General features: G+C 36.2%; 1 protein-coding gene across 1 annotated transcript in view; it reads left to right on the forward strand.

The window, feature by feature from the left end:
• The window catches only part of LOC150100912 (uncharacterized), a 155184-nt gene that overhangs the window by 50816 nt on the left and 78905 nt on the right, over window positions 1-25463 (forward strand). Inside the window, exons 2-3 of the mRNA XM_090401549.1 lie at window positions 10174-10368; window positions 25092-25226. Of these exons, the coding sequence (XP_090257675.1) occupies window positions 10174-10368; window positions 25092-25226 (330 nt within the window). The remainder of the gene's footprint in view (window positions 1-10173; window positions 10369-25091; window positions 25227-25463) is intronic.

Below are 25463 nucleotides of genomic sequence, written 5' to 3' on the forward strand. Positions count from 1 at the left end.
AAGTTTGAAAGATGTTGCCGGAAAGTGAGAGAACGGTCAAGTGTGACTCCCAAGTGCTTAGGGAATGTATTATATGGAAGTATAGTGTTGTTCAATTCAATTTTTAGTTTCACATTTGCCAAGTTATTATTTAGATGAAAACAAGATATTACCATTTTGCTCCTATTTAAACAGAGTCTCCATCTTTTAAAATATTCATCCAGAATAGTTAAGTCAGCTTTTAGAATTTCTTCTGTACAACTTATGCATTTATGCTGTGTAGTTATTGCTATCATCGGCATAACAAAATTTCCTTGACGTAGTGACGGGAAGATCAGATATATACAGTTTGAATAATAATGGAGATAAAACAGATCCCTGTGGCAGTCCATTATTTAACTTCCTTTCGCTGCTTGTTTTATTACCTGTAGTCACTATAAATCTTCTATCTCTTAGCATATTGTTAATAATATGGACTATTGAAAGGGAGATGGTAAATCCTGTTTTATTTTATAGCCGGGTACGAAACTCGGGTCGAAATCCATCAACATCCATATAGTTTCAATGCTGAAAAAACTATCGGCGGAACCGAGTGTAAATGATCACTTGGGTAGTACAACACCAGGGCAACTCCATGCAAAGGTGGAGCAAGCTCTGTCACTAACTTTAATATTCTCTCATAATGTAAAACCCAGCTCCTAAGAGATGTATATTTACTGTTTTACATTATGAGAAGAGGTCACTACCCAGACCAGTTTCAACCTTTTTTGAGGTCTCATCAGTGAGTAGGTAGACCTGGAATATCAAAGTTTTAAGTGAACACGAACTTACATACCTCTACTATCGAATTGCTGAAGTGGTGTACTCCTATATTTATTGTTAATTACTAATTTAGTAAGCCGAAAGGCTATTTTACCAGCGAATTTGTTAATTGAAAGGAATTGGTAAATCCTGTTTTATTTTATAGCCGGGCACGAAACTCGGGTTGAAATCCATCGACATCCATAGAGTTTCAATGTTTAAAAAACTATCGGCGGAACCAAGTGTAAATGATCACTTGGGTAGTACAACACCAGAGCAACTCCATGCAAAGGTGGAGCAAGCTCTGTCACTAACTTTAATATTCTCTCATAACGTAACACCCAGCTCCTAAGAGATGTATATATACTGTTTTACATTATGAGAAGAGGTCACTACCCAGACCGGTTTCAACCTTTTTTGAGGTCTCATCAGTGAGTAGGTAGACCTGGAATATCAAGGTTTTAAGTGAACCAAAACTTACATACTTTCAATTAACAAATTCACCAGTAAAATAGCCTTTCGGCTTATTATCTTTGTAATATGGACTATTGTTTTACATGGGATAATTTTATATAATTTATATAGAAGGCCTTGTCTCGAAACAGTGTCGAAGGCTGTTGACAAATCAATAAATGCTGCTGCTGTTTTTAAACCTTTTTGAAAACCAGCTTCTATGTGAGTTACCAAAGAGAGAACCTGGTCACAACACCCATGATTTGGTCTGAAGCCAGCTTGTTCTATTGGGACATTTTTAAAAATTGTGGAGTTTATTCTATTATAAGTAAGTCTTTCAAAGAGTTTATAACAACAACTGAGGAGAATAATAGGTCGGTAACTTTCCGGTTTATGATTAGGCTTACCAGGCCTTAAAATTGAAAATACTTTTGCTTTTTCAAAAATAATGGGAAGTTTACCAGTTGTAAGAATGTCAGTATAAAACTTTGTTAACCATAATCTTGCATTTCTTCCCAGATTAATCAAAAATTCTGGATGAATGTTATCAAAACCAGGAGCCTTACCAGGCTTTAATTCCTTTAAGGCTGCTTCAACTTCTTGCTGCGTAAAAGGGTGTGCAAAATTTGAAGTTATAGGTGAAGACTTGCTAAATTCTTTTAATTTTCTCTTTATATATCTTGTATGCTTTTTATTGATTGGAATATATGATATATTAACAATATGTATAGCTAGTAGATCTGGGGTGATTCTTGGTTGTTCTTTAATCAAAGGAGCACTACCACCTAGTTTCCTAAGAAGGCTCCAAGCTTTATGGCTGGAATGAGTAAAGTCTATACCTTCAACTGTATTCACCCATTTTTTCCTTCGGGATATACCCAAGTTTTCTAGGAGTTCGTTTGCTGTTTTTGGGTTTGTTTATCTGATATTCATTATAAAGTAATTCACATCTTCTCTCCAACCATGTATATGGTTATGTCTAATACCTCTAGGAATACTTTTCTTGGCAGCAAGCAGGACTACACCTATAAATTGATGAAAATTACTACTTATTGGAGATATCCAGCGAATACATTTATTTCCTATTTATTCTAGTCAGCCTTTTTAAAATTCCAGCTTGGGATAGGCTTTGATCTTACAAATGGAATGGAAATGCCAATGTCAATTAATTCCAGTCTATGTTGACTATGAGGAAAGTCAGTTAAGACCCTTCTCAGATTTCGCATAGGGTGACCTGAATTATTTTTGCTCATAAGACATAAATCAGGGTTATAGTCTCTTTTCCAGGCCACAGATCTAAAAGTGCCTTTGTCTTTGGCATCAAAGACTAAGTGAAGATTATTTAGTTCGATCTAATCAACAAGTTTTTTGTCACATTCATTATTTTGAGCATAATTCCACTGTTCTTGGTGACTATTAAAGTCCCCAATATAAATTGCAGATGTTCAGCAATAGGAATCATTTTTTCCGGCCAAGGTGATCCAGGTGGCTTATAAATATTCGTAATTGTAATATCTTGAACTTTTATTACCACTGTATGTATGTTTTCTACATTATTTTTGAGATAGAAGAAAAACTTCTTTAAGACGATTTTGCACATACGTTGCTATTCCATATACTTCATGATAAGTTGCACCAATAGCAGTGTAACCTGGAATGCGTCCTCTTTTAAGGAGCTGTTCAGGATCAGCAGCATGTGTTTCCTGGACAGCAATCGCATCAACATTGTCAGTTAACAATAATTTCGATAAATAATCGCATTTGGCTTTGCTAATAGATTCAATATTTAATTGACAGATATGTAGTGTAGGGCCAATGTTTATAAATTCTGGTTTCTGCAAGTCACTATATTCAATAAATTCAGTAACATCATGAAATTGGCCAGGAGATCCTGCCTATCGCTGTTGCTCATTTAGCACCACCCAGGGGACACATATAGCTTTAGGATCACTATGGACGCAAGCAACGACATACAGCTATTTGCTGATGATGGTAATCATCAGCAAATAGCTGTATGTCGTTGCTTGGTAATCAGGAATTACGTAATCAGGAATGCTGTTGATATGCAGTACTTGCAGGCATGGGAAAATGGATGTCAGTAAATGTAAATCATACACTTTGGCATGATTAGATATACAATGTCATATTATAATAGTGGGATTATGCTAGAACTAACTGATCAGGCTAGGGATCTTGGAGTGTTAGTAGATAGCAAGTTGAAGTTCAGGCACCATGTAGCAGAGATTGAAAATACAACTCAAAAGATAATTACAATGCTGAAAAGAACTTTGACATGTAAAGGTAAGGATGCCATTTTGCCTCTTTATAAGGGGACTATTGTACACAGGTCTGGTTTCCTGGTTTCATTTTATGGAGGGTGGGGAAAGGACAAGAGGGCATCCTTGGAAGCTGAGAATGAATGCCTAAGAAGGGAATGAGGTCTAGATTTTTCTCTCATAAGGTAATTGGAATGGATTGCCATTGGATGTCATGAATGCAAGCAGTGTGAATGAAATCAAGAATAAGTATGATTGCTGATGCATGTAGTATGTGGCCTCCCTTGATGAGTCCGTGACTTCCTGAAAGTCTCTCGTAACAATAATACAAGAATGAAACAATTTTTGAGTTTTGTGAGGTTGAGTTTGTTTAACAAAGTTGATGGTTGCTGCAGAATTGGCAAGCACTAAAATCTTAATTGCTTTCACCTGACACCATGATTGCTATGCATTAGTATGAAATATTATTTCTAATCAGAAGATAATAGATAACAATCAGAAAGTGATGTACAGCATTTTCTGAGCTGTATCTTTATCTTATCCACTTTTTTTAGGTTATCATTCTAAAATATTAATCGAATTAGAAAACCATTCAGCACTTTTTTTCATATTATTTCATCATAGGATAGGTAAATTCTGCAATTACTTTAAGTAAAATTTTTGAGTTTTTATTGTGCAGGTTAGTTCGCAAAAGGTCTATCTACTTGTTCCTGTAATCAATATACCGGGTGATTATAAAATAACGTCAAGTGTTCAGAGCCCTCTAGCGAGTAATGTATTGGACGAAACACACCAATATTCGGTAGACGTACAGTGGAACATGGGGATTCGATTTAACGAAAAAAATAGTATCAAAAGTCGCCAATAGGGGAAATTTTGGTGCTGTTTGCCAAGTAAAATGCATTAATTTGCATTATCGCGTTTCTTGTGAGTGATCATGCAATAAAAGGAAAGCCTGTGAGATTTCTTATTATTCGTAGATGAAATGCTTTTCGATGCTTCTTACCTTACGTGAGCGTGCTTTGTTAGTCAAACTCTATTATCAGCGGAACAATAATGCCAGTGCTTGTCTTTGTGATTTTTAGCGTAATAAACTTACGAAAAGGACCGATTAGCGTAACAAACTTACGAAAGCTGATTCGTCGATTTGAAACTACTGGAACTCTAGCAGTGCAGGTAGGCAGGGGCGCAAACCAATCAATCACGAACAAGTTGAACAAGTTGCAACTGCTATTGTGGAACAGGAGATGATGAATGTGCAGGGCACGAGCAATATCCCGGCAAACGGATATCGCATACACAACGATATGGAAAATCCTACATCAGATGTTGAAGTTTTACCCCTATAAAATCAGTCATGTCCAAGAATTTTGTCCTGGTGATGCGACAACATGAATCAACTTATCTTCGAGATTCTTAGAATGTAACCTCATAAAATCGTGGCAGATTTTATGGAGTGACAAAGCACACTTTTATTTGAACTGCGATATTAACATCGCATTTGGGCTGCAACTAATCCGCACGTGTGTCTGCAGATGCCTATCCACTCACCCAAAGTCGTGTGGTGCGGATTTACAGCATCTTTTATCATCGGTCCATACTTTTACGAGGAAAATCGCCAAAATGGACCAGTGACCTGTTCCGTCAATGCTAACAGGTATGCCAATATGCTACAGAACTTTGTGGTTCCACAACTGCAGCAAAGAGGATGTCTCGATTCGACCATCTTCATGCAGGATGGTGCACCACCCACATTGGACTTCTGGTACAGTGTGTTTTGCGATAACATTTCTCTGACAGAAGAATCATTAGTCATGCATTTCCCACACCATGACCTCCGAGATTGCCTGATCTCAATCCTTGTGACTTTTGGCTGTGGGGATTTCTTAAAAGCATTGTGTATCAAGGACATGTACCCGATATTCCAACTTTGAAAGATCATGTGAGACAAATCAATTCCGATATGTTGCGAGCCACTGTAGAAAATGTCGTGCACCGTATGCAGTTCCTGGAACATCAGAATGGTGGTCATATTGAACCTCATTTGTAATTAACAATAAACGTCATTGTTTATTGTTAATTACAAATTGATGTGTGCTGTCTCTCATTTGCCATTTAGTCATTCATTAGTCACACCTACTAAAATTAATTTGGCAGTGCCAAAATTTCTCCTGTTGTCTACTTTTGGTACTTTTTATTTTTCGTTAAATCGAATTCCCATGTTCCACTGTGTATGTCTACCGAATATTGGTGTGTTTCGTCCAATACATTACTCGCTAGAGGGCTCTGAACACTTGACATTATTTTATAATCACGGTATTTGTAATCATTGCATAAGTCTTCAGTTATCTGGAAAAGTGGTTTTCTTTTAATAATTTGTCATATTGTTGAAAGTTTATTTTTCACTTGATTTGACTATAATAAATTTAGTATAATCCTTTATCCAAGTGTGAGTAAACAAAGTTTGCCCCTGAAAGTATCATCAGGACTGGGGTAAGGTGGTACAACACCGGGAAACTCATTGCAAAGGTGGAGCAAGCTAACATCACTCCTATCTCAGTATCTCCAATAATGCAAAACACGTCTCCTTGCGGATACGGCTAATGTTATGCATTAAGGGAAGGGCCATTACCCAGACTAGTGTCAACCTTCATTGAGGTCTCTTCAGTGGGAGCCAGGCCCAAGTGGGGATACCAGGCAGAAGCATTAGCAAGGTCATCTCTACCTATAGGAGTTGCCAAACAGTGTGCCATCTTTTTAATAAATTACTCTGGATTTAAAGAAAGATGTTGAAAGTTTAATAGAAAGGGGGATGGTAAATCCCTTTATGTTTTTATAGCCAGGTATGAAACTCGGATCGAAATCCATAGAGTTTCATGCCGAAAAAACTGTCGGCGAGACCAAGTATAAATGATCACTTGGGTAGTACAACCAGGGCAACTCCATGTAAAGGTGGAGCAAGCTTCGTCACTAACTTTAATATTCTCTCATAATGTAAAACCCAGCTCCTAAGAGATGTGTATATATATATATTGTTTTACATTATGAGAAGAGGTCACTACCCAGACCAGTTTCAACCTTTATTGAGGTCTCATCAGTGAGTAGGTAGACTTGGAATATCAAGGTTTTAAGTGAACACGAACTTACATACCTCTACTATCGAATTGCCGAAGTGGTGTACTCCTTTATTGTTAATTACTAATTTAATAAGCCGAAAGGCTATTTTACTGGCAAATATGTTAATAGAAAGGGGATGGTAAATCCTTTTATGTTTTTATAGCCGGGTACGAAATTCTGGCTACATATTCGCCTATAAAATAGCCTTTCGGCTTATTAAATTAGTAATTAACAATAAATATAGGAGTACACCACTTTGGCAATTCGATAGTAGAGGTATGTAAGTTCGTGTTCACTTAAAACCTTGATATTCCAGGTCTACCTACTCACTGATGAGACCTCAAAAAAGGTTGAAACCGGTCTGGGTAGTGACCTCTTCTCATAATGTAAAACAATATATATATATATATATATATATATATATATATATATATATATATATACACATCTCTTAGGAGCTGGGTTTTACATTATGAGAGAATATTAAAGTTAGTGACGGAGCTTGCTCCACCTTTACGTGGAGTTGCCCTGGTGTTGTACTACCCAAGTGTTCATTTACACTTGGGCTCGCCGATAGTTTTTTCGGCATGAAACTCGATGGATTTCGATTCGAGTTTTGTACCCAGCTATAAAAACATAAAGGGATTTACCATCCCCCTTTCTATTAACATATTCGCCGGTAAAATAGCCTTTCGGCTTATTAAATGTTGAAAGTTTTTTTTTTTTCACTTGGTTAGACTATAATAAATTTAGTTTAATCCATTATCCAAGTGTGAGCAAACAAAGTTTGCACCTGAAAGTATCTTCAGGACTGGAGTAAGGTGGTACAACACTGGGCAACTCATTGCAAAGGTGGAGCAAGCTAATATCACTCCTATCTCAGTATCTTCCATAATGCAAAACACATCTCCTTGCGGATTTGTCTAATGTTATGCATTAAGGGAAGGGCCATTACCCAATCTCATTTCGACCTTTATCGAGGTCTCTTCAGTGGGAACCAGACCGAAGTGGAGATACCAGGCAAAAGCATTAGCAAGGTCATCTCTACCTATAGTAGTTGCCAAACGGTGTGCCACCTTTTTAATAAATTACTCTGGATTTAGAGAAAGGATTTAGAGAATTATAGTCTAACCAAGTGAAAAATAAACTTTCAACATCTTTCTCTAAATCCAGAGTAAGTTATTAAAAAGGTGGCACACCGTGATATTATTATTTTGAAAGAAATTATAATTTTATAATTTGGATTCTTTATATTTTAGAGAAACTCAACTCCTTCTAATGAGTTTTTTTGTTCCACTTTTCTCTTTGTATATATGTATGTATGTGTGGTATTTTTATGGAAACTCTATTTTAAATACAGATATTTATTGAAAACATTGGATGCTACATATCAAGATATGTAGCATCCAATATTGGGAATGATAGTTTCAAGTGTGAAGTTTTTGTCATTTGCACTTTGGCCTTTTTGGAATAACAGCAGTTAAAAACCTCTTAATTTTTATCTTTTAACTATTTTATTAACGTCACAATGGACATGTACGCTTTAATTATTATTACTGTTATTACATGCATCACCACTTCATTGGAGTAGGTCCATACTAACTATTATTCACATAGTACCTATCATATTTCTCCTTAAACTCAGTCACTATCAGAGCACACTCTCAACTACCTCTGGTTGTCTATTCCATCATGGTCACTTGTCTCTGGATTCTCTCCACTTCTACTTCATTCCCAAGAAACCCAGGTTAGTCATCTGCAAATCTCAAATTGTTAATTCTCATCCCATGCACTGATATTCCTTTTGCATCTTCCTTCATTTTATCCATTGCTCTTTCTAAATCTGCAATGAAAATCTTGCTGATATTGGGTCTCCCCCCGTCTAGTACCTCTTCTTGTTCTAAACCATTTTCCCAAATCATCACCTATTCTAACTGCTGCAACTGCATTCTGATAAACATCTTTTAATATATCTATTAGTTTTTTTGTCAATTCCGTAGGATTCTAGCACTGCTAATGTCACTTTCTAGTCGATACTGTCAAATGCCTTCTGAAAATCAACAAAGCAAGCATATATGTTTTTGTTTTTTCTCCTAGCTTTCTCTGATATTAACCATATTGTCAAAATCTGTTGAATTGTAGTTCTATCTTTCCTATATCCTGCTTGCTCGTCTGCAAGGTATGCTTCCAATGTGTTCTCAATCTTTCTGTCAGTACCATCATCATCATCACCACCTTACCAAGATGACTTGTCAAGGCAATTGTTCTATAATTTTTACATTCTAGCTTATTTTGTCTTTCTTGTATAATGTCACTAATATCGATTTCACCCACTCCTCTGGCATTTTTCCTTCTTTCCAGGAAAAATTTTTTCCTTCTTTCCAGCAGGTGTTAGTAACAAACAAAGAATTCTCTGGACAAAACTCAACTAGTCTCTTCCCTGCAGTGTTATGAATACCTAAACCAAAATGACCTGTTATTCCTTGTTCTTCAGTCTCTCCCACTTTTGCATTCCAATCTCCGATAAGTAGCCAAAAATCGCATACAGGCACACAATACATAAGCAGAAGTGGTGGAGTCTAAAAAACGCCCTTTCTTAACTGAGAATTCCACATGTGTAGAACCCCCCCCCCCCCCCAGACAAGACTGTATGGTTACTTTCCCTGATCACAGCAGAGTGACCTCTGTTTTGGATATATATCTTTTGATGCTATTACATCATCCAGCACTCTCAAACCCTAGGTTCTCATTATCCATTATGTAATTCCATAGATAAATAAATTGATCCTTTTCTATCCAACCACATATTCCTATATATATATATATATATATATAAATCAGCTAACGCCTTTTTATTCTTGTATATAGGGAGTAGGCGAGGCCGTTTTTAGCCCTATCTAACTTTTGGAGACTGAGTGGGTAGTTCAATCTCCACTGGTACCCAATCAGAGATAGCTGGCCCAAGGCTATCACTAATTAAGCGGCACGCAGTGAAGAGAGATGGCCCAACAAGTGCTGCCATCTCATGGTCCCTAACACTCGTATTTAATGTCTGAAATAATGTGGGTTCTACGGTCGATTTTCTTGAGTTTACGGACAAAAAAACCAAGTTTCCAGGAGGAAAAACCCGCTTGCCCATGCCGAAGATCGACTAACGCGGGAACCGGTTGAAAAAAAAAGGTATAGAAAAATTTCCTCTAGTTGCTGACTAGACTCAAAATTAAGTCTTCCTTCGTCCGGCCAAGCGCCATGGTGTGCAAACGCCACATCCACATATTAAACTCATAATTTTGGCAACTACTAATTAGATTGGGTGAGCATCATGTGCACAAAACTCTGAGTTGGTTAACACCTAGTAACAGTTTGGTTTGACAAAATATTTACATTTAAAAAAATTAGCATTCTTTTCTGGAAGTGTGTGTGTGTGTGGAAAGAGATGAGAGAGAGAGAAGGCTAAATTTATTTCATAAGCATTTTTAAGTAATACGTTATTCATGTGATATGATATGTTTATATGGATGTAATTAGTTTTTTTTTTTAATTATAGGCTTGCAGTACAATAAGTTTGGCATGTATAGTGAGTGCTGGTACTGATGATCAAGATGTATTAGAACTTCCTCTTGTGGAACGCATCCGGTTTCACATCTTCATTTGTGTTTTTACATTTCTGCTCAGTGCCACATTCTTGTTCCTAGATGTCACGACAATTGTTGAGAGTCTTCCTCTGAAGTGGAATATCATTGTAAGTTGTGACTCGCACTATAATTATTCAATTTCTCATACAAGTTTTTCTCACATATCCTATCCTGTTTCTTGTGAATCTGCTAAATTTGGAGAAGAAATTAAATATCAAAGTTTTTGGCTAGGTAATTTAATTCTGTTGATGTCACTTGTCTGGTCTTTCATGTAAATACTTGAAGTATTAGTTTGTGTGTGATATTCTTAAGATTTACTACTAAATAAAAGGGGGTGAACTGGGAAAAACAAAGATTTGCAACTGAACACTCTGTGTCATTTCACTGGAATGAAATAAACTGTTTACATTATAAAGCAAACTAAAAGAGATCAAAATGAGTAGGAGCAAAAAAGAGTAAGTAAATTTGCAGATTGTAACTTGCCTAAGAAATATCACTAGTCAGTGATTTTTTCTACATGTGTGTTTATATCATGAACATTATTTAAATTTTATATCATTGCTTTTTTCCCCTTCATTTTCCCATGTTTTTTTATTATTGCACAGGCACCCCCATGGCATCCTAGGGCTCATCTCGGGAGATCTAAACTATCCACACAGTATCTATCATACTTCTCCTTGAATCTCTTAATAGACAAAGCACTCACAACTGACTCTGGCAACCCATTCATTTACCAGTCTCAAAGCAAAAAATCTAGTCCTCACACTTTTACCCAATTTCCAGAGATCACCTCTTGTCCTGCTCCTTCTAGGCAATCCTGAAATATTTCCTCTTTATTAATCCTGCAAAATTCTTTAAGTAATGTAAAGTTTCTGTCATATCCCCTCTTTTTTGTATGTCAACCAACTTTTGCAACACACAAACCGCAGTCTATCCTCATAATGAGTATTACACAGACTACTCGCCATCTCAGTCACTCACCTCTGGATCTTCTCCACTTCCTCATCCCTAAGAAACCTAGGTAATCAGCTGAGCACAGTAATCCAGATGTGGTTGCATCAAGACTTTATGAAGAAGAATGATAACTCCCTTATCTCTGCTTGTTAGTGTGTTCTTCAACAACCAAGTAATCCCAGGAACTACCTTAACAATATGTCCTATAAACTTCAACTCCCTGTCTACTACTATCCTCAAATCCCTAGCTTCATCAATTTCTTGGAGTTCAGTTCCCTCAGTGTGGTACACAGCTTGTACTCTTTAATCTTTGATCTTGTAATCTTTTTTTTTTTTATTTCAAAATGCATAACTTTACACTTTTTCGTATCAAATTGACAGCCATTATGTTTTGCCCATACTGTCAGCCTATTTAAATCATCATGCAACCTCTCTTACATCCTTGATTAACTATTACCCTATTCAACTTTGCAACATCAGCAAACAACTGAATATCTTCCTTCAAAGTATTTCCTAAATCATTTATGTACAAATTAAACAGCAGTGGTACACCACTAGTCACCTACTATCTCTTGGATCTGCTCCTCTACTTTTTGGTATCTGTCCATCAGCCACCCTCATATCCATCCTTATTTGTTGATGGTTGTATAGCAGAGTTCCATATGATATCCTGTCATATGCCTTTGCAAAATTCAGCAGTATCACCTTGTAGCCATTTCCTTTATCCAACTGAGCTATCACTCTATTATATAAAGTTAATAAGTTACTAAGGCATGCCACTCCACTCTTAGAGTATCATGTTTTTGTCCACCCATTTCTGACTTCTCTTTTGGACCAGTACTTTTACTACCACTCCTGAGATACTGATTAGTTTATAATTTGCTACTGCAGTCTTAGAATCTTCTTTATGCAAAGGAATTATTTTGTCCTCTTTCTATTCCCTTGGAACTCTGCGAAAGCTGAGACTTAAATTAAAAAGCCTTGTCAAAGGTATTGCCATGGTCACATTGAGATTCTACAATATCATAAGAACCTCCAGTTCATCCACCACATCAGTACTTGTAACATATGTAATAACAATAACCTCACTTGGATGATATTACGCTTGCAAAGAGATCACCTAATAACTCAACTCTTTATTTCCTTGCCACCATCAGCACTAGTTTAAGTTATCCTTCTATTATCATTCTTCCTCTTAGTTGCCACATAATGAATGAACTCTTTGGGATTTCCTTTGGCAGGTTTGGCTGGATTTTTTTCTCATAATTTAATTCAACCTTCCTTACCATGCTGGTTGTCACCTTTCCTTCCTGATCTTTGTACTGCTCATGAGCTTGCTGGTCATCTGTCTTCTTATATATCCACCACAATACTTTCTTTCTTTGTAGTTCCTGTTTAATGATGCCATTCATCCAACTCCTATCTGATTAATCCTTCTGACCTTAGGTATACAATCTGATTTTGCTTATTCTCTCATGCACAGCTAACATCCTTCCCCTGCAGATTTTTATGCCATGACACAGCTTCAAGCTTCCTCCTAAGCATGTCATAATCACCTGTCTTATTAGTTCCCCAAAAAACTCTTCTTGACATCATATTCCTCATGTTTTACAATTTCCCAAGTTAAGACTGCATGATCACTCTCTCGAATCAGAGGCAATGTGACTACCTTGGTTATGAATAACTGTTCTGATCATATTGACCAGATCCAATACTCTCATACTCCAATCTCATCCATTACATGCTGCCTCAAGTAAAGTATATAAATTCTGTTTCCTTCCTGTTACGTGATCCTTTCTTCCTTCTGGTCCTCATAGTTGAAGTCCCCCCTTAATAATTACTCGACTTACACTTGTTGTACTAACTTACTGATGTAGCAGAATCCTCCCCCCCAGCCCAGCAGCAACCAACTGTATATTTTGTATTATTGGCACACTTTATCTTGCACCAGACTGCTTCAAATGAACAACCACTCTTCTGTCAATCTTCTCTTGTTTTTGGCTGCAATTATCTGCTGTCATCAGCAGTATACCTCTCCTAATCCTTTCTTCTCTGAAAATATCCTTCACATTCTATCCCTATAACTACATCACCTGCTGTTGGCCAAGTCGCAATAATTCCTCTAACTTCTGGCAAGGTTACACTAACCAATACCAAAAACTCCTCTCTCTCTCTCTCTCTCTTGGTTCCTTATACTTTCTGGCATTAGTATATAGAAATTGTTGTGTTCCTGTAGGCCTGTAACCATCTTTACTTCCTGAAATGATTGCCATATTCAATATTGTTGTTTGTGAGACTAAATTCTTCTTACACTCATTCACTCACCTCATGGGTGCCTTAACATATGCTCACTTGCATCTACCCTAATTTCTTTAATTTTCCTGACTTTGTGCTTCCACATCCTCAGTGAACAAAGCTATTTCTAGATATCACACTCCACATCCATTCCAGTGCAGTTCCCCAGCATTATACAAATCCTTTTGGCCATCAAACTTAGACCACAGGTCCACAAACTCTACATCATTCTTTCTGCACAATCTATGTATTGATTCATTTGCTATCATCGCTCTCCTCAGTCTGCCTCTATCATAGCTTGAATGCAGACTTACAGATTTCACCTTCTCACTCTTTTTTTTTTATGCTGCTAATAATTCTTTCACATCCTCCCTCATACAATACTTCTCAGATCATTGGTGTCAGCCAAAACAATAAATTCTTTTACCTTGCCTTTCTGCATTCTGAGAGCATCAGTAATATTATTAATTTTCTTAGCAAAACAAGATTTTTTCTTACTTTTGTGAAGTACTCCTCTTATCACTGTAAAAAAATTATCTCCCTATGCTCTTTCTCTCTCGTACAAACTTCTTTTTTACTTTGAACCTCTTGCTTTTTTTTTTTCTCAGTTAGACTGTGCATGCTGTTTATGTAAATTTATACACATTGGGAAAAAAATTCTATTAATACTTTACTAAAAGAGTCAATCGGTTACTCATATACATTTGTTCTGATGAAAAGCTGCAGAGAAGGAAGAATTCTGAACACTGACTTTTTATTGTTATCTTTTGTTATTTTAATTTACATTATTTTTATTTCTCAAGTTAAAGAAGAAACCATCTATGAATACCTTTTTGAGGTGCAATTCACAAAATTCCCAAGAAAGCACATTTGATCTGTTTTGTCCATCCATCTATTTGGCCATTTCTGTTAACTCTCTTTTTTGTTTTTATTATCTTTTCTATTTCTTTCTCCCAGTTGCATAGTCCTCTTTTCTATTCCATTTACTCTTTATCCCTAAGCTTTCTGTTGCTGCTTTTGTCAGGATTGCTTTCAGATTTTCCCATTTCTCTATTATGTCATTTGATTCATATATGGTTTCTGTTTTTAAATCAGTGCATTTCTGATATTGTTGCCTAGTTGGGATCTTGTAATGAAGAAATTTTGTAACTCAATTCATAATTATTTTCCACTTTGTTTATTTTTAGCCATTTTGGTTTAAATTGAATTTTTGCCATTATTTAAAATGATCAGAGTTTAATTCAAAGACTTGATATACTCTTACATCTAAGATTATCTCAGCTAATTTAAAATTTGCAATAATGTAGTCAATACTGGTTTACAATATATTTATGTACACCAGTGTCCAAAACCTAAGGACGAACACTATTTCTGAAGATTATAACCGCAAATTCAGGCAAATCAGCTTGTGGTAATTTGTATAACAGATGATTTCAAGTAGAAAGCAGGAACACATTTAAATTTTTGAATCATGCACAAGGAGTCATGTGGTAGCATTCAACAGGATAAAAGGCAAAAGGCTGCGATAAGCAAATTGTGTTTGAAGGAAGCTCTTTTCATGAAGGAATAAAGTTGCAAACTTGGATGTCTTATAAGGTCTCAAATATCATCTAGTAGATTTCACATGGGAAGAATTACTGGAAAGCTTGATGAAAGCTCAGAATTACTGATATTATCAGAAAGTTTGGAATCTCACATAGCATTGTATCGGCTCTAGGCAGCATTTCAAACCAGTAGAATGTGTTCCACATGCTTGTGGGGAGGTCATCCTCACTCAACCACCATGAAGACAGATTTTTGGTTATAACAGAAAATGTAATCAACACACCATGGCAGGTCAGCTCCATTCAAGCACAGGTAAGCAGATCTCTCGACAAACTGTGGCAAGATGTCTGCAACAAGTAGGCCTATACAATTGAAGGCTTGTAGTCTGCATCCCTTTATCCACAGCTCATTGTAGAGCACATTTTTTCAGTGGTGTTGTATCCATAAAAATTGGATAAGACACTAATGGGCTAATGTACTCTTTACAGATGAGTCGTAGTCCTTCCTCTAATTCTAGATGATACTTGATCTGGCATTAAAGTGGTACTGCTTACCATTGCGAGAATATTCTTGAACGGGATGGACATGGCAGTACTGGGATCATGGTATAGGGAGGTGTTATGCTTAATAGATGCACCAAAGCTACTAGTGCTTGGACTATGACTGGTGAACAATATTGCAATGAAGTTCTTCAACGTCATGTTCAATTGTTCTGTGGTACTGTAGGCAAAGAATTCATTGTATGGATGAGAATGCTCCACCACATTGTACAGAAGAAGTACAATGTGGTGGGGCATTAATATCCTTGTTCTCTAGAATTACTTCTAATTCTAGAGAACAAGGATATTAATCGAATATAGTAGCCAGCCCCTGAAAAATTTCCTCTGAATTAATCTTGTAAAAACCCCTCAGTAAGTTGAATGTCTCAATCATATCACTCCTTTTCCGGCTATCAACCAATTTCTGTAACCCACAGATCTTCAACCTGTTCTCGTAAGGTTCATTCCATAGACCAGCTACCATCTTGGTCACTCGCCTCTAGATCCTCTCTACCTCTTCCCCATCAAGAAGAAACTCTGGCACCAGATCTGGGCACAGTAGTCAAGATGGGGTCTTATCAAGGCTTGATAAAGAGGAACAATAACCTGCTTGTCTCTGCTCGTCAAAGTATTCTTCAGTAACCAAGTGATCTGATGAACCTGATTTAGCCACGTTTGCTATGTCTCCCCTAAACTTCAACTCCCTATCCATTAACACTCCCAAATCTCTTGCTTTGTCAATTTCCTGGAGTACAGTTCCACCAATGTGGTATACTACTGCTGATCTTTTCACCCCAAAATGCATAACCTTACACTTTGCCATATTAAACTGACATCCATTTCTAATATTTGCCATAAATGTATTGCAATTTAATTTATAAACTTTATAACACATTTTTTGTGTAATATAATTTGTTAGTGGCAATACATTGATGTCCGCATTTGGCTGTAGTAATGAAAATTTTTCATATACAGGTAAAAATGTGATTCATCCTTAGCATTTGGACACCAGTGTATATTTATATATACACAAAAATTTTGTTCTATCTCACCAGTCAGGTAAATACCTCACTAGTCAGGTGTCACCCTGAATGGAGTACCAATGTTGCCTAATAAATCATAATTGCATATTCGGTCTTTGACTTATTTACTCAATTTATTAGCTTTTGTTAGTGCAATGCTAATTTTTACCCTTGTAACTACCATTGTTGAAACAAAGATGAATTGCTACTTAGACATTAGTGTTTTTTTCACTCTATTAGACAAGAGTGAAAGACTCATTCATTTTATTGGTGATACATTATCATTTATTATTATTTATTGATTGATAATACCTGATTATTTTCATATACATTTTCAGTTCTCCTCCCAGATTTTTAGTAAATTTATTTTTACTAAAAATCTGGTATTTTAGTAGATTTAGCTGTCCTCCCAGATTTTTAGTAAATTTATACAGCTATACTTGTTGAGGTTTGGAGTATGTTTTAAAGCTTCTGTGGATTCCAAAAACAATCTCTCTGACCTATAATGACTTCTGTGTAGCACTTTTGTTTTTTTCTCATTGAACCTGTGTGAAGTGGTATCCAACGCATGGCCTTCTAGATCTGACTTGCCATAATGACAGTTCTGGATGTATTTTTTTATGTTTACCAAGGCGGATGTCAACATTTCGTCCTTTCTGTCCACAGAAAGCCGAGTCACAAGAACAGGGCACTTCATAAACTTCTGGATGTGATAAAGAAGAGCGTTTGTCCTTAGGTGAACAGATGAGAGTTGAATATCTGACATAAGGTTTAAATGTGGTGCATAGCTGATATTTATTGAGCACTCTAGATATCTTTTCAGATGTGCCTTGAATGTGTGGGATGTTAACGGTTCTGCTGCGGTCTTGTGGTATGTTGTGATATAAGTGAGTGAGCTCAGCAGGAAGAGCATTGTCATTGGAACAAATAACTCTAGCTCTGTGAGTTAGTGTTTTTAGGTTACCATACTGTTCAGCTGGATGATGGTGTGACTGTTTGTGCATATATTTTCCTGTATGTGTGATTTTCTATAACAAAAAAAAGATAAGGAACTATCTTGAAGCCATGTAATTAATGCATCCAGGAATGGCAGACAGTCATTAGCTTCCTGTTCAATTGTGAAGTGGATTTTAGGGTGTTGGCTATTTAAATGTACTAAAAATGTATCCAGTGTGTCTGGACCATGTGGCCAAATAGCAAACACATTATCAATGTATCATAGTCAAACTAGTGGTTTGAGAGTGGCTGTATTTATATCTAGCCTTTCCAAGTGTTCTATGTAAGAATTGACCAAAAGGGGAGATAACAGTACATTTGTAAATAGTGAAGTGATATCAAAACTAATCATTACATCTGAACTTTTTAAGATATGGTTTTCTAAAATACTTTTTAGTGAACAGAATTTTTAACAATGGAGGGAGAATTATATGTGAGGTTGGCTAGTAATTTAGCTAAATGTTTAGCAAGTTTGTTCCTTGTGTTGTCTGTTACAATTTTTTTTTAAACTAGTCCCACTGTTATACCATTTTGTTGTTGTTGTTGTTGTCGCATACTGTGACAAACTGTTTTTGTGCTCTGAAGATGCTGGATATAATACCAGCGAAATGTCAGCAAATAAGTTAATAAATATTATTTTCTTTTCATTTTGTTGTCATCAATCTGCCAGTTGGTGAGAATTATCATGAGGTGCTTGTGTGGGAAGTGGCGAAACAACAAAAGGTTACTACCAAAAAAGATACATGTGGAATTATAAACTGGATGAAAATAATTATGCCATTTTGACATTGATAGATAGTGCTAAGTAACCAGTGTGGCAGAGTAACTGTTGAAAAGGATACAGTAGAATTATTGAATGATCATTTTATCATCATATGTCATACTTGTGTAAATGAGGCAGTACAACATGTAGAGGTGAGACAAGTTTAAAGGATAGGATGTGAAAGAATCAGAGGTGTCTCAGGTGTTGATTGGATTAGATAGCAATAAAGCTGTGGGATGGATGACATATCACCACATATTTTTAAAGAATGTGCACAATACAAGGGTGGTCTGAAGGGATCTCGGCCTAACAATGAAAAAACAAATTTATAATTTCAAAATTTTTTTTTATTTTTCAACATAATCTCCCTTAAGACTAATACATTTATTCCAGCATTGCTCCAGTGCCATTATCCTGTCCCTGTAGTGGTTCTCAGTAAGATCTTCAAAATACCCCTCTACAGCTGCAATCACCTCTTGATTTGAAGAAAAATGCTGACCAGCGAGGAAGAGTTTTGGGAAAAGATAGAAGTCAGAGAGAGCCAAATCTGGGGAATAGGGTAGATGTTCCAACAATTCATAGTGCAGATCCCTTAATTTTCCCATTGCCAAAATACCTTTGTGGGCGTCTGCATTGTCCTGATGAAAGATGATTTTTTTGTTCTTCAAACCGGGTCTTTTCTCATGAATTTTTTATCTAGTCTGGTTAAAAGATCGGAATAATATTCCCTGGTTATTGTTTTACCCTTTTCAAAATAACTAATAAATAAAATGCCTTTACCATCCGAAAACACCAATGCCATGACCTTTCCTGCTGATGGAACCGACTTTGTCTTCTTTGGCACTGAACAACCACTTCTGTCCACTGTTTTTCTGCTGTTTGGATTCTGGTGTATAATGGTGAATCTAACTCTCAACAGTAATAAATCAATGCACAAAATCAGCTTTATTCTTGTTAAAATGCTCCAAGCATTGTTCAGAGATTTCATGCGAGTGCATTTTTGATCTGCCGTGAGCAAGCATGGCACCCATCTTGCGCAAAGTTTTTTCATTTGCAATTCTTCATGCAAAATATATCCTACACGTTCTTTTGAAATGTCTATAGTCTCAGCAATTTCACATGCTATGACTCGCCGGTCATCCAATACCATATCGTGCACTTGATCAATGATTTCTGGTGTTGTTACACTTTTTTGACATTCTTCACGTGGATCATCTTCAAGGCTGGTACGGCCATATTTAAACTTTACAACCCATTTCTTAATTGTCGAAAATGAAGGAGAAGAATGCCCATAAACTTTTATGAACTTTGAATGAATTTCTTTTGGCATTAAACCTTTTACAAAAAAGTTTATAACTGCACGATACTCAGTTTTATCCATTTCAAGGGATACAGACAACACTTTTGCTTCAGACAACTGTATAGAAAAACTTACTTGAGAGAATGACTTGCAATTTCACATGGAAGCTTGTGACAGATGTACCAACTTAGGAAAAAAAAAAAAAATCTTGCAGATAGTGTTCTTTCTATGGTTGTGGCCAAGAACTTTTCAGACCACCCTCTTATCAGTTAGTACATTGTTCCCAGATGATGACAATTTGACTTTGCAAATATCAGAAGTATTCATTAAATAATTCTAATTAATATATGTTCTGCATTGTAATCTTCTTGTAAAACACCACTGTGAATCCTCCTCCTATCCTTCTCGTCCATCTTAGGATGGGTTGAATCCCCTCCTAATGATGGGTTACTGGCGTAATAATGCAGCCAGTTCGCCACTCCTCTGCTGCATCCCCTAAAGGCAATATTCATGACTGTAATCAGTGTGTTTTCATGTGGCCGGTTTGCCTGCTTGAAAAAAACCCCAGATAAACTGGGGCGGAAAACTCTGCTCTCCATACCCAAGACTGGCTAACTTGGCTATGGCTGAGTTAGATCTTTGAGCTCCTCATGTTGTCAATGGGAATTGAACCTAGTACACTCCTTCCCCAGGCACATGGTTACAAAGTGCATAGCCACTAGGCTAACCATGCAGACATCACTATGAATAGCTAACATATAAGCTTATGAACAGACAAGTAAGTCAGCATCTTTCCATGCAAGAATGTTTATAAATGTTTTTAAGTGTTTTTCAAGATGATTTTCATCATCTTGTGGGAGACCATCATTCTACTTATTGAAAGCCTGAATTGTAATGAAAAAAAGCACTAATTCTGGTATGTCAAGCTTCTAGAACAAGATTCCTAGAGTATCTAACTATTAGCTCACATACTAAAATGCTATAGATTTGTAACCTTTCGTGTGTGTGAGAAAGAGAGAGATTATCGTAAAAATGTTTTTACATCAGTTTAGTTCCAACTTTCTTAGGGGATTTATTTATTCAGAATATCCAGATAACTCAAACATAAAGGCAGTCCTGTGATGTTTTCTCTAGAATTGTTAGTTTTTGTGTGCACTAGAACTAAGCCGACCAGAAATTCACCATAAATTTTCTCCCCATACAAGTTTTTGCTATGCCTTACAATTTTATCATTGGGCACTAATTGCCAACTGAGACACATATTTACTAAACATATGTGCTTTTTTTTTTTTAAAGAAATAAAAAAAAATAATGATAAATAAAAATAAGATGATGACCAGAAAAGTTCATGGTTTATAAGATAAAATTGAAACTTAAAAAAGTTTTTTTTTAAAAAAAAAAAAAGACCCAAAATGCTTTATTTGGTGAAATAAGTATCTTCGCAATCATTTGAATGTATAAATGTGCCCACTCCCATCATATATTTAGAAACAAAAAAGAAATAAATAAATAAAGGTCATAATCAAATGACAGAAGTGTGTGGTAGAATTTCCCAACCAAGGTTGTTCCATGTTGCCTTATATCATGTGAGGCTTCACATTATCCTGAAGGAACATGGTGCATTTACAGTTGACTATTGCTGGCTGTTTTTGTAGAAATGCATCATAAATTGGCTGAAATTCTACTGAGTATGCATCCCCTGTAGTCATTTGTCCAGGCAATAAAAACTAGTAAAAGATGATACCAACTGTATTTCACCACACACTCACACTCATGTGCACAGTGTGTATGTAGTACTGTATCACACAGATGGTCCAAAAATGACTCATTATTATGACATGAAAGCAGATAAGCAAATTTTTAGTATGTGGCTTTTTGTGCATTTGTGTGAAACACATTTTTTTTTTTTTTCTCATCCTATACACAATAGACAGAAGAGCCAATAGCAATCAGATGCCATGTGAGGACAGGGTCAAGAATACAGTAATCTGTTGCTCTCCTCCTTGAATTGTTGAAGATTGTAGTCTTGGGAAATGCTTCATGAGGGAGACTATTCTACACAATTGAGGTAGAAAGAATGAAAGATGACTGGGAGTGGCAGGTTCAGTGAGTATGCAGATCGTGTAAAAGGGTGTTGAGCAGCTGTAGCATGAGTTTCTGTAGATCTGACAGAAATAGAAGGCATAATGGATGCTTGTTCTTGCTGAACAGCGGACATGGAAATATCTGTAGAAGATACACAGTGCAGAAACTGATCTTCAATGGAAAGTGGCTGAAGAGAGTCTGTAAGAGAAGTCATTTATCAACTGGACTGCCCTTTCTGAACAGCATCAAGAATTTTTAGGGAGGTCTTAGGTGCACTACTCCATACACGAGAACAGTATTCCTATGTTAGTCAAATTTCGAATTTATACATTGTGTTTGATAGAGAATTACCATCTTCACTATAATTCTTTGAATAGATGCCAAGTTTTTTGGAAGCTGTATAAGTGATATGATTGTCCCAGGAAAGGTCAGGAATAAGATTCAGTCCAAGAAGAGAGATTTGGTCATGACTGTTGAGCTGAGCATTATCAAAAGTAAACTGAGAAGATCTGAGGGTTTTTTAATAGGAAAACAAGCAAAACTGCATTTTTGGAAACATTGAAGTTGACTAGGTTGCTTTCACCTCGAGTAAAGATATTGTGGAGATCTGTGTTCAGGGCACTTATTATAGATGATCTTGAAGAAGAGATGTTTGAGCACTGCAAGGCTTGTCATATGAGTAGGAAATGTATAGTGTGCTATCATCAGCAGAACTATGAATAGGTCATGCAGTCAATGAGAGCAGATTGTTTATGTAAATCAGAAAGAGATTGGATGAAATGACAGAGTCCTGAGGGACACCAGAATTGATACACATAAGATTACTTGTGTATCTAGAGTGGCAAAATCCATCTGGTGGTCACCAAATTGTTAGCAATTCTCAAGATGTTGAAGAAGTTGATTGATGATCTCCATTACTTTTAGACAAAACTGATGTGAGATATATACCTTTCCCAGTCAGTTATTTATTTATTTTGTATGGGTTCCCCCCCTCCCCCTTTCCTTCCCTGTCTCTTGGGATGGGTTGAGCCCTCCTAATGAGGGATTAAGTATTTTATGACTAGATCTGTGTGTTCACAGGGCTCGGGTTTCCTGTTCTGAGGGACGAAAAACCTGACTTTCTGGATGAAAAACCCTCTACCTTCGTATGAGACAGGCTAACTCATCTTTAGTCGAAAGAGACCAGATAAAGGTTTCTCACGTTGTGGACAGGAATCAAACCCAGGTCTTTCTGACTAAAGGGCTTTGTTTATACCGACTGAGCTACGGAGACTCTCCCAATCAGTGGAAACTTTCATCATTAACATGAAATCTTTCTACAGTCACTTGATACGTAGTGGATGACTTTTGGTTCATTGTCATCATTTTCAATTGATCATGCTGCACAACTTTAAGTGGCTTATCCCTAGTTCAATTTTTTTTAACTACTTTTGGGCTGTGTATTCACTCGTTTTTTTCTCAAACTGTATGAATAGTTGTTTATAGCAGTATTGCTTAGTTTTAATGCTTATAGTAAGTATGCTGAAATAACTGCAAATTGAATACCATTTTTTCATCAGTTTTACTATTTTATCAAACTCATTTCATGCATATGTCAGGTTGTTTTGAATTGTGGTCAAAGCAACTTATGGCTGAAGCTACTATATTGTGCCTATTAATTCTGTGTGTTCTGGCTGGCCTGTTTTACAAAATAAGAAACTTGAATTTCCTGGAGTAGAAACCCTGGTATGAAAGAATCCTGAGCTTCTTAGGTATCAAAATATTCAGTTTACTTATACTTTCAAGCTTTGTGCTGCTATTTATGTCTCCCACCTTAATTTTTTGCCAAAATGTTAATTTGCAAAAGCGATATGCCGGCCTGGTTGGCTCAGCAGTTAGCATATCTGTCCTCCAGCCAAAAGGCTGTGGGTTCGAATCTCGCCGTGGGCATGGATGTTTGTGATTGTCTGTGAAAATACTAGTGGTGGTGGTCGGCAGTAGATGCCATTGGTATAGATGATGCAAGTAGTTGCAGTTCATTGTAGTTAGTGGATTGAGTGGAGTAAGTGCCCTCCCCTTGATGAGTCTTTGGAATCCCTGGAAATGTCATGTAATAATAATAATAATAATGCATTCATTATTAGAGCATGCATTAAAAAGAGGCTGTACTTATTTTTTGTTTAGAATTTAATTCTTTTTGCACTGGAACAGGGGTTCCCAAACTTTTTCAACGGTGTACCACTGTCATTACTGAGCTAAGTTCATGAACCACTAATGGGTTTCAACCTGGAGGTGTTAATTTTTTACCATGATCATTTGACACTGAAGGTTTATGGTTATAGAGACGCCAGTTGCATTTTCAGTGTAACGCTGTTTCCTCACTGTATTTGTCTGGACCAAAATAACAATATCAATATGAAATAATGGATGAAATATAAAATGATTCTGAAGTGCTGATAAGAAAAATAAATGCTATAACATCAATACCTTACTCCCTCAAACCGAGAACCTTTGCTACCAATAAATTAACATTCTGCTATTCTGACATTCTACCAATAAGTTACCAATTCTAACCATTGAGTCAGGCTCCCTGGATGCAAATGTGAATATAAAAGCAAAACAAACAGAAGAAAAATGCTCATTTATTAAAAGGATAAATAACATTATAACTAAACTGGATAACTTAAAATAATATGAAAGCCTTTAATATGGGGTTTGTCTAACCAAACATGACTGGTGTATATTTAGCTCGATTTGACTTAATCATAGTTTTAAATCTGGATCAGTGTTTAATTTATTCAGAGGTGGCATCAAAAGATTTCTATGTACAGACATTGAGAATTGAACATGCTGTTATGACAGAAATTTGAGCTGTGGCCATGTTTTTGGTAGGATGTTGGACCATTGTTTCGGTATTCTGTGTTCAGTGATTTTTGTAGCAGAATGCCTTCATTGTTGATTTTCCCTGAATTATATGTTTAATCTACATTAAGAGAATATCGTCAGATTATCTGAGTTAGTTAGTCGAGTTGTCTGACAGCTTCACTGTATTTTCATTGCTTGTATTGCGGCAGTGTTTTGTCAGACATTCATAGACATCATATAAATGACATTAAAAATAAATTAATAACTTGAACTGTGACTTTCTGTTGCATTATTTTTTGTGCATTACGTGTTTTTTTTTTGTTTTTTTTTTGTATATATCAGCTGCACACCACTGAGCAGCAACTTGTGTACCTCATGTGGTATGCATACTGTAATTTGGGGACCTCTGCACTAGAATATAAGTTATAGTTCTCCTCAGATCAGTCATTGCAAAAATACTTACCATGATTTGTGATATTTTTTATAGGATGCAGTAGCTAACTGTCTCCTTGCAGTGTTTTTCATCACATCATCTTCACTGTTGCTTCATGCTGAGCACTATTATCAAAGGCATCAACCCTTAGTCTCTGACTGGACACGAGTACAAGTATCTCTTTCAGCTGTAAGTAATGTCAATTATATCATTTTTATTGCATTTTTTATAGTAATATGACAGTTATTGTTAGAAGTAAATAATACAGTAGTACCACAGATAGCATACAGGTCAGTAACTTTGGAATCTGTTCTAAATGCAAAATTCTGCAACTTCAGGCCTCCAGTTAGCAAGGTTCATCAGGTAGTGAAAATCTATGAAATGTTTTTTTTTTTTTTTTTTTTTTTTTTTTTTTTTTTTTTTTTT

The sequence above is a fragment of the Typopeltis vanoorti genome, chromosome 12 (genome assembly GCF_054136105.1).
Source record: "Typopeltis vanoorti isolate ZY-2024b chromosome 12, IOZ_Tvanoo_1.0, whole genome shotgun sequence".
In the NCBI taxonomy this organism is placed as follows: Eukaryota; Metazoa; Arthropoda; class Arachnida; order Uropygi; family Thelyphonidae; genus Typopeltis; species Typopeltis vanoorti.